The 10,662-nt window shown below is 39.6% G+C and overlaps 1 protein-coding gene across 1 annotated transcript; it reads right to left on the bottom strand.

Annotated features, from left to right (window-relative positions):
• Nucleotides 1–528: 528 nt before the first annotated feature.
• SGMS2 (sphingomyelin synthase 2) lies at nucleotides 529–8,744 on the bottom strand. The gene is made up of 5 exons (XM_009084799.1): nucleotides 8,290–8,744; nucleotides 7,467–7,584; nucleotides 5,665–5,818; nucleotides 1,551–1,717; nucleotides 529–732 (listed from the first exon to the last, which is right to left on the bottom strand). Exons 1-5 carry the CDS (start codon nucleotides 8,742–8,744, stop codon nucleotides 529–531), a joined length of 1,098 nt encoding a protein of 365 aa, XP_009083047.1.
• Between the last annotated feature and the right edge of the window lie 1,918 nt (nucleotides 8,745–10,662).

Below are 10,662 nucleotides of genomic sequence, written 5' to 3'. Positions count from 1 at the left end.
GCCTTACTTTCATCAGCAAGAACAACACAACAAACCACTTCCCACAATTGTGTCATTTTCATATGTACCTCTATATGCCAATCTCGTGCCTTTACATTTTAGCATTTTTTTGCCCTTACGCACTCCAGATCTCTGAAGAGAGATTTTTGGGTGCTTCTGTGGATGAGTGACAGTAATGAAAGTGTTACTGTGGTCTTTGGCACCTCTATCTCATTAGTAAAGTAAAGTCCTGCTCCACTTTTTTCGATAATAAAAAAAAAAAATAATCCCACCAGTGGTGCATTCCATTAGCACTGAAGAGCAGAATAGGCCTGTACAGCCTGCCGATAGGAAAACATCTGAAATGGCAATATGCGAGTCTACAATTCTCTTTCCAATAAATTGCACAGAAGCTTGGTCCACTTCTTCAGTTACAGTATAGTCCTCTTAAGAACTTTGGTTACAGCATTAATGTTTTGGTAAAAAAACCCAACCCAAAATAAACAGAAAACTCAGAAACACAGAGCAGATGCTTTCCTTTTGTTTTCTTCAGGTAGATTTTTCATTGTCCTCTCCTATCTTCTGAACCCGAGAATACTTTTTGCATGAAGACTTGAGGCAGCTGGGAGGCCAAGATATCGGCCAGGAAAAGCTGCAAGGAACAGAGCCTTGCACATTCTTCTCAAAGAAATAAAATATTGGATACCACCATGCTCGAGAGAGGAAATTCGTCTGTGAAGACACCTTTAAAGTCTGTTTTGGCACAAGTAGGTAAAGAGGAAAAGGAAACAGACAGTTAGTGTAAAGCATTATAATCAATTACATTGAGACAAGACAGCTACAAAAATGCTGTATATTTGCATGCAAAGACAATTTAGCCTAGAAAACGCAGTATTGAGACAGCATATACATCATAGGCCAAATGTACACTACAAACTGAGCATCTGTAACACAAAGGGACCCGTTGCTGCTGTAAAAATTTGGGGAGACCAAGCACTCAAAGCCTTTTGAATACAAGTGCTTTCAGCATGTCATGTTTCCATTGATGACTACTAGTTGAAAACTAGATTAAAATGGCTTCAGAGCTATGTTTCTACTTGAAGGTGTTGAAACAACTGCAGCAGGTACCTTCTGAACAGCATACTTTTAATGACACTTACAGAAGAATCATCACCAGAATCTTAGCACTCTCTGGGTAATCTCAACTCTCTGGTTGGCCAGAAATCTCATTACTACCTATTCATTACCTGAGACAAACAAGGGCTATTCTATACATCAACTACAACAATAAAACCTTGAAGTTCAAAAAATGTTTTTAAGACATATTATTAGGAATTTTAAAATAATTTGATAAAAAATAAGTTTTGAAATTACTTAATAAGAGGCACAGATCAAACAGTACCATCTTAACCATTATTGACTTAAACCACAGTAAAGTGAAACTCCTTGTCCAATCTGTTTAAACTTCAATATGGAACCTCTATTTTTATTTCTAAATTAACTGATTTTGACCTTTGGGCAGTATTAACAAAAGCAGCTATACATTGATTCTAAAGGTACTTGCCACTCACCTTTTCATTAGCCATTGAGTGGTACCACCAAAAGAGCCTTGTGGTGATATAGTAAGCAATGATGATGTCTACGGTGTAGTGTTCATGAGCAACGAGGATACAGATGATGCCAGCAGCACTCATTAGCCAGCAGATTAAGTGATACCACCAGAAATGACGTGGTGAATCTGTGAAACAGGGAGGTGATGGGGGGGAACCACACAAAAAAGCCATACATGTTATTATATTAATCCGCAAAAGGAAAAGAAAAAATTGATTTAAGGCTACTAAATTTGAAAACATGACTCATACCACACAGGCACAAGAGCTCTGCTTTGAGAGGGAAAACAAGACTACAGAATGATGCAAATTTACTGAGGTGCTCTTTGTAAAATGAACCCAAGATGAGCTTGCAGTTACAGATCGGCAGCACAGCCATCCCTTTTCTAGTCAAATTCAGTTTCCCAGTTAAATCACTTCTAGGCTATGGGGAAAGAGAGAGAATTGAGGCAAAACATGTATTTTGGTTATTTCACTTGAGTGTATAGAATCTTTGCTCTATTTACAGTCTATGCTCAAGTAAACTCAAGTAACGTGTCTAGAATTGATGTATTCTGAGCAGAGATCACAGATGAAACAGGAAAAGACATCCTAATTTTAATTCTTAGGTTTTAACCTACACTCTGCATGAAGCCTCAGTTCTGTGAGCCAGGGAAGGACAGTATGTGAATTTATACCCTTTAATGAAAGATTAACAAATGGGAGTGAAGCTATTCTTCAAAATGCATTTGAGCCATGTGGAAAAGTTCCCCTGCCCTTCTTTCCCCATTGAAAAATGCCTTGGGTGTCAGAAGGACCATTCATAACTACTGACAGGCTCACTGGCTTCATTTCACCCGCAGTGGGAGGTTTTGGCACCCTTTGCCTCATGGGGCAATGGTCAGCCTTTACTTTCACACAATACCAGGAGAAAAGTTACTGATCTCAACAAGTCTACCCAGTAGTAGTTTAGAAACAGCTGTGCAAAATAATTACCATAGGAGGACTTTTTGGTACAAGTGTCAAAACAATAAATTCTCTTAACTCTCCCTGAAACAGATATCTGCCTACTGATTGGGGAAAAAAAACAAATAAAAATATAAGAAGCCAACAAGTCTTAAGAAGCTGATGAAGACAGCGCCAAGCAAGACAGACATACCAAGCCTAAAAATGTAAATATCAATTCTGATTAAAAAACTAGAGTATGGAGGATTAAGTGAAAATGTGGCAGAGCATGAAAGGAGGAGAAGAGCAGAGCAAAAACTCCACTAAGTCAGAAATACTACAAACCTCAGAACACCTCTTACACTGAAGAGGTGTTATCAAAAGGGCAGAAAAAAACGCCATAAGCAGCCTCTAATTCAGAGCAATTATAAGGCTTATGCCCTTGTTCAGGCAAAATTTTTCTAATTATGTGGAAAGCAGAAAAAAGAAAGCTATGTATTTCTCATTTACAGAGCACAACTCCACTGAAATATATGCCTAACAATTAGGCAACAAAGGGCTTTTTGCAACAATTCGTACAATGTATCATAAGGGATTGGAGAAATTTTAAGTACAGGAGTTACACTAGTCCAGAAAATACTGGGTTGTCTGCATCCTTCTGGTACTAAAAATAATTGAGTATGTGAACAGCATTAAGCAAACAAAGCAAACAACAAATCTATTAGGCTATTTTCCTAATACTGTTCTGGTAATGTTGAGTTACATAAGCCATTCCCCCAGTAATGTTCACTTCACAAGAAAGACCTAGGCCTAAAGTCATCAGACTATAATCAGCATCTCAAATCACTGTTGGAAGAAGAATGTCTCACATCTGCAGATTTGAGGTTTATCATATTATACAGGCCTTTTTATATGGTTTTGTTGTTAAGGCAGAATGCAGCACTGTGACAGCTCATTCTCTCAATATTTTAATAAAAGAAAGGCATCCAGCTAATGCTGGCTAGTCTGATTTTTGTCTCAGTGGGAATTACATATTCCCAAGAGCCAAGCTGGCATTTACATAGTTTGGGATACAACAGTAGGATAGAAGACTCCAGTTCCAGACCTGTGAACTCCCCACTACACATTCATGAGCAGCAAAGCTCCCAGCATAGAAGCACTGCTTACCATATATCAGATTTAGAACTTGGTGCTCAGCTCTCCAACATTTCAGTGGATGCTGTGTGCCACACAGGTAGATTTTCCTCCCATGCCCCATAGCAATGTGAAGCAAAGGGGGAAACCTTAACTGTATCTTCTGCATGCTCACCAAATTCTTATCAACTACAAGAAGCACTGAGTAAGAGACTAGCAGAAGACATGCAAAGAGCATGAATCAGCTTTTCACTGCTTGCAGTAACTAATGACCAGCACGCTTGAGAAAAGTAACTTTGCTTCTGGATGTTGTATAAGCGTGCAATGGTGCTGTGTGCAAGCCACAGAACTCCTTGACATGTAAGGTATATCAGCTAACCTGCGCAGAGCTAATGTGTATAATTTACTATAGTATGTTTTATCCTAAATTTGAATAACCTGTCAATGAATGATGGAAAGCTAGCTTGCTTTAATCAACCAGTTAACACTTATATAGAGATAGAGGTGACATGTTTAGTCACATAAAGCCCTTAATTAAAGCTGACACCACTTTTAGTCGGCCTTGCCTCAATCCCTGGAAAGGTCATGGAACAGCTCATCCTTGAGGCCATCTCTAAGTGTGTGGAAGACAAGATTACGATCGGGGTAGTCAGCATGGATTCACCATAGGAAAATCCTGTTTAACCAACTTGATTGCCTTTTATGATAGGATAACTGTCTGGATAGATAATGGGAGAGCAGTGAACACTGTCTATATGGACTTCAGTAAGGTTTTTGACACTGTCTCCCATCATACCCTCACAGGCAAGGCTGGACAAGTAGACAGTGAGGTAGACTGAGGACCAGCTGAACAGCAGCTCTCAGAGGGTTTTTATCAGTGGCACAGAGTCTAGCTGGAGGCCTGTCACTAGCAATGTCCCCCAAGGGCTGATACTGGACACAGTAATGTTTAATTTATCCATCAGTGACTTGGATGAAGGGATAGAGTGCCTTGTCTGCAAGTCTGCTGAGGATACAAAGCAGAGAGGAGTGAATGATACCCTAGAGTACTGTGCAGCCCTTCAGAAAGATCTCAACAGGCTGGAGGGATGGGCAGAGCAGAACCTTTTGCAGTTCAGCTAAGGTAAGCACAGGATCCTGCACCTGGGAAAGAAGAACCCAGTGCAGCAGTACAGGCTGGGGGCTGAGCAGACAAGCATCTGGGGGTCCTAGTGGACAAGCTGTCCATGAGGCAGCAGTGTGCCCTTCTGGATAAGATGGGCAGGGGTATCCTGAGATGCATTAGGAAGAGCACTGCCAGCAGGTCAAGGGAAGTGATCCTGCCCCTCTGCTCAGCCCTAGTGAGGCTGCATCTGGAACTCTGGGCTCCCCAGTACAAGAGAGATGTGAACTTCCTGGAGTGGGTCCAGCAGAGGACTATGAGGACAAGGACTGGAGCATGTGTCTCTTATGAGGAAAGACTGGGGGAGCTGGGCCATTCAGCCTGGAGAAGAGGCAACTGAGAGGGGACCTCAATGTCTCTAAGCATCTGAAGGGAGGGCATCAAGAGGATGGAGCCAGACTCTTCCTGGTGGTGCCAAGCAACAGGACAAGAGGCAATGGGCAGAAACTGATGCACAGGATCTTCCACCTGAATGAGGGAGAACTTCTTTACTGTGTGAGTGGCCTAGCACTGGAACAGTCTGCCCAGAGAGGCTGGAGTTTCCCCTCCCTGGAGATACTCAAGAACCATCTGGATGCAATTCTGTGCCATGTGCTCTAGGGATCCCTGCTTGAGCAGAGAGGTTGGGCTCGATGACCTCCAGTGGTCCCTTCCAACCTTATCCATCCTGAGATTTTACTACACCCATGTTCCATTTCCCCTCAAAGTCACAATTTGTATTTCAAACCCATACACATACAGTCTGTGTACAATGGACGAGTAACTTTTGGAGTGTAACAGTTCTACATGCACTTATGTGCTTTCCTGGTACAACAAATTTGAACAAGAAAAGTGTATTGAAATAGCATCACTTACACTCTTTGATGAACAGGTAGACCAGCGTTAATATTACAGTGTGACCACTAAACAGAAAGTCTCCACACAGGATGTGTGATCCAGTTATGGATAGACCACCACCAGAAATCAGTCGCAGGATTCTCTGAACCTTTGCCTGAGAATCTCCATTCAACTAGAACATCAGAAAAAAGTACAAAAAAAAGTTTAAGATACACTGTAAGTGACTTGTGTAAACTTCTTGCCCAAACACATGTGGAGTCAGGGAGAAAAGGACAAATTATCTTCATTTTCTTTGGCTTTCTTTCGCATATTCTTAAATAAATAAGCACGCATATCAAAGCTGACAGCTGATAAAGACCTGTCTGATAACACTAGCATTCTGCCTATGCTTTCCCAGGCTATTTTAAAGTATGTATTGAATAAGGAGATGCAGAATATACTGGAAGGGTAAACATTAAGAATCTGTAAGGTCAAGTATCTCATGACAGTGGTTGACAGAATGGATAAAACCCATTCAAAACTGATACAACCTTGTGTACCACTTCTGTCATTCTGTTCAAAGCTAATCAATGTTTCTCCAGAGCAAAAACCTCAAACTCTTAATTTTATATCTGGCTGCAAACACAGTGAGGACTTACTCAGATTTAGAGGACATATGTCTTTTAAACATGCATTAGGATCAGCTTTTGATTTCTCATATATACCAGGCAAACACTCAGTTTTGCCTAGCTGTTTAAAAATTAACTCTAGAAGAAAAAAAAAAATGGGATAGCTGAGTTTTCTGTAATTTGAAAAATATTCACATGGGACAAAAAAATAAATCTAGAAGAACTATCAAGTTTTTCTAGCATTCAATTAATCTTCATTCAATGCTAGCAAAATGCACTTTCAGCAGAGGCATTTTAGTTTTCCTTTGCTTATCCCTTCTCACTCCTTGATACAGAGTCTATTACACAAAATCATTCCCTGAGCTCTTAGAATAAAACAGTGAAGTACCACAGTGGTATGTAAATAAAGTTTTAGCAAACAGATACTGATTCATAAGAGAAGTAGCTCATCCACTATGTACCTAAATTGTCTCAGTGTGAAAGGGAACAGACACAATGCTGCACCTCAAGACTGATGAGATCCTACTCAGGAGGTGACAAATTTATCCCCCCAGTAAACCAGCAATACTTTTCTTTCAGCACAGCCAACACAACACAGTTTCTTCCAAGACAATTTAAGTCTACAACTTCCTATTAATAACCTAAAATGGTAGTAACTCCTCTGTATCACGTCTGCAGTGGCATACAATTTTAAAAATATTTTTGCTAAAATATTAGCACATCCATGTTTCTATATCTAACAGCTCATTTAAGCAGCTGGACTTGTTTTACTCACACACATACATTTTGCAGGTTGGAAGCAGAGACAGGCAGCTGACTCCAGATATTGCAATAACTCTTGACCAAATAGTGTGAGAAACAAGACAAAGCATCTGGGTTTTCTTTAAAAAAACAACACAATCTTGTGTATCAGCTTATGAATTACAGTATTGACCTTAGGTATCCTACCATGTAACAAAAAAAATACTGTTGCAGGATGAAGAGTGACTAGCTTGAGCCTCAGAAGCAAGTTGATTAATTGGTAGCAGCCTTACCTCAACATAGATACTCCCCTTCAAAGCACCTCAATTGCAACAACAACTTGGGGCTCTTTCTGCATCACCCAACTTTGGGTTTATCATGAGCCATGTTTCTGAAGGCACCAACAGAGTCATTTGTGTTGTTCAGTAACACCAGAGACCCAGGCAAGAATTAGGGAGCAAAGGCTCTTACCTTTGGTGCACACTGGAAGTGCATTCCAGGCACAGGTAAGGTGGTAACGTACATAGTAATACAGCGGTACAGGTACAAAGTTCCTATTATAAAAAAGAACCTGCGTCCCACTATTGACCTGAAAGAGAAGGGGGTAAAAAGATTGAGAACAGAGTTTACATGCAGTATAGACATGTAAGTCATGGAGCTCTAGCTTTATTAGATAGCTAAATACCTAGAATGAAGGAACATATCCAGCCCCAGCTCTTCACTACACAGTTCTCTAAATCAAATACCAAGAAGTCCTTCTTCAGGTTTTAGTCTTGCTGCTTCATAATAGTGCAAAGCTTCCACCAGTGTAATGGGGACTCAGTCTAACTTAAGTGTACAGTCAGGCACAGTTTTCCTCAACTCAGTGACCCTCTTATAACCATGTTCTTGAGTTAAATAAGTATAGTTTAAGCAAATGAAGCCACATGGAAGAGCTTCTAGTCTAGCTGTAGAATTCCTCAAATTTGGATGAGATTTATTACATCATCGTGGATTTCCTCTGTTTAAATATCCCCATGTCAGTGCAAACACTTTGAAAAGTCCAATCTCAGAATAAATTTGGCTAGTACAACATAAGTTTCAGAAATTAAGATTTAAAAAACATTACTCAATCAGGAAACCTGTGTTCCATATCCAGCATGGGCACTAGAACATTTTGTAAAGAATTCATCCCTTTGCCATTTTCCTGTCAGTCCTATTCTGCAACATTGCTACAGAGTTTACCATATTACTTCTATCCAAACCAACATTCTGAAAACATACAGCAGAGAAGAAAAAAACATAGCTGACTTACTTGTATCTAAGGAACAACCACTGGAATATCCATAATCCAAGTAGTATAATTCCATTTATTTCTGATACAGAAAAAGCCCATTTCACACGATCAATGTAATCAAAAAATTTGTCAGGCAAGGGAGGACTTAGCTCCTTTGGAGGTACTCTCTCATGGACCACAGTGATCATCACAGTTGTTAGAATCAAGCTGAAGAGAGCATAGACAAAGGCAATGCCTGTTTTCCACCACTCCAGAGGAAATTTGTTTCTAGACTCAGCAGGCATAGCAATCTGGATGTAATCAGGGTATTTCTTGGCTGTTTTTCGCAAGCCATTAGATAAGCCCTTTGGTTTGCTAGTGCCATTTTTGTTCTCTTCACTGACTGAGAGAGTAGGTCGTGAATAGCCATTAGAAGTGTCATTGGTTTGAGTCTCCATATGCTCCTCAAGCTTTGCTGTCTCAATGGTATCCATTCCCAAGCTGTATGGCCAATCCGGGTTTACCAGGGACCAATTTCTGGGCTCTCTGAGCTCTGTTATTTCTCGAAGTCCAATGTTCTTGTTCCTAGATGACTTCTGAAAAGCTCTAAATTGTGTCCATTGTGCTTTCACTATTCAGATACTGTAAAGTAAGATGTGAAGACAAATCCTTCCTGAGTCATCTGCAAAAAAACCCAAACAGATTCTGAGGACCTTCAGAACTAATAATGTGACAGTGAACAAAATCTTTCTTGGAATAAGTGTTTTTACATATTCAAGTTCCATCCAAGTCCACATATACAGTCAAAAGGCAAAGTATAGGTCAATAGTTGCTGTGAAATCATTCCAGTTAATCCTACTGAGTAACTTGATAAATCTATCAATTTTAAGAACTAGTACCAAATCAGGCTTTTTTTTTAAAAAAAAAAAGCACAAGGTCCACAGATTTTAATGATCATGACAGCATTTGCTTTACCAATTGTCAGAATTAAGTCTAATCCATGTTTGCAGCAATATTGACCTTTACTGCTTAGGTATTTTCCATACAAAATAACCCACTTTTGACCATAGGGTTGCTACAGATATTAATATGATTTGTCCATACAGATTACACAATCTTGTTAGTTCAGGTTACAGGACAATAACCAGAAGAGCACTGCAGAATTCGATTTTTGTAAGGCATGAAGTAAATTAGGTTCGTCTAGAAAATCTAGTAATTGATAGCTCTATTAAATTTTACTGGATCTAAATGAGTGTTCAACCAAGTAAAAAATGTGTTTATATAGCTATTGTAATACCCACTAAATAATGTCTGAAATTTCAGAGAACTGAGAAATATACCTCTGGATTAGATTTTTGGATATGGTACTCTATATGTAGAACAGACCACAAATGAATCTTTTTTTTAAAGTAGCCAAAAGGACAAACACAAAGAAATAACTTTTTAAACAGGAACAAATGAAAAATTCATTACTGCACAGGATTATTTCAGGCTGTATTTGTCAATTCAGTAAAATCTCACTGGATAAAAAAAAAGATAAGTGCACACATTTTTATAACAAACATTTTCTGCAAAGAGAAGAGAATGCTGTTCACCTCTACAGAACTGACATGGCTCTAGGCAAAATAAAGGCCATTCCCCCCATATTTAAATTTCTGTGAAACCACTTACCATAGTTGTGATGTACCTGTTTTTCTCACTCTGTTCAGTTCCTATAGCAAAAGTAATATTGCCATGCACAAAGTGTTCCCTACCTACCAGTAAACTGTAGGGGTTTTTTAGTGGTTCCTCCAAGTGAAGTTCAGCACTACGACCCTCTCAAACCTCTGCATGCCAACACAGGCTGCCAGGCTGTATGCACAATGTCATCGAGATGCCAGCTACAGGTGGCAGTCTCCCTAACCACACACCACAAGACTTGGCTTAAGAAAGAGCAACTTGCTTAGGAACAACCTGCCCAGTAACTGGTCTCACGATAGCAAGGACAATCTAAAACCAGAACAGCCTGGAAAGTCTGGTGATTGTGTTTTGGTCTCTCCTCCTCGTCCCCCAAATAGAGAAGACATTTAATGTGATCAACATGTAAGCACCACTGATTTCCTAGCTGCTGCTCTTAATGCTGTAAGAGAGAAGGGGTAAGAGTTCAGATCCCAGATATGTGAGATTCATACAAATAATACTGAAATAGCAAAGAAGCATCTCTAAATTTATCCCTTAGCAGTGTTTCTGAAATCCACTGTCATTGGTTGACCTTTTCTAAATTCCTCATCGATGAGTGTACGAAAACTATACACACAATACACCCAAACAATAAATAAACGCCTGAGAAAACAAGTGATTTTGGATGTTTTTTCTCCCTCTTAGCAGTCATACTGAGAGCTCTGTATCTCTAAGGCAATGTTTAACTCAGCA

Source organism: Acanthisitta chloris, unplaced genomic scaffold, assembly GCF_000695815.1.
Source record: "Acanthisitta chloris isolate BGI_N310 unplaced genomic scaffold, ASM69581v1 scaffold10241, whole genome shotgun sequence".
In the NCBI taxonomy this organism is placed as follows: Eukaryota; Metazoa; Chordata; class Aves; order Passeriformes; family Acanthisittidae; genus Acanthisitta; species Acanthisitta chloris.
This window is presented reverse-complemented; position numbering and strand designations above follow the sequence as displayed.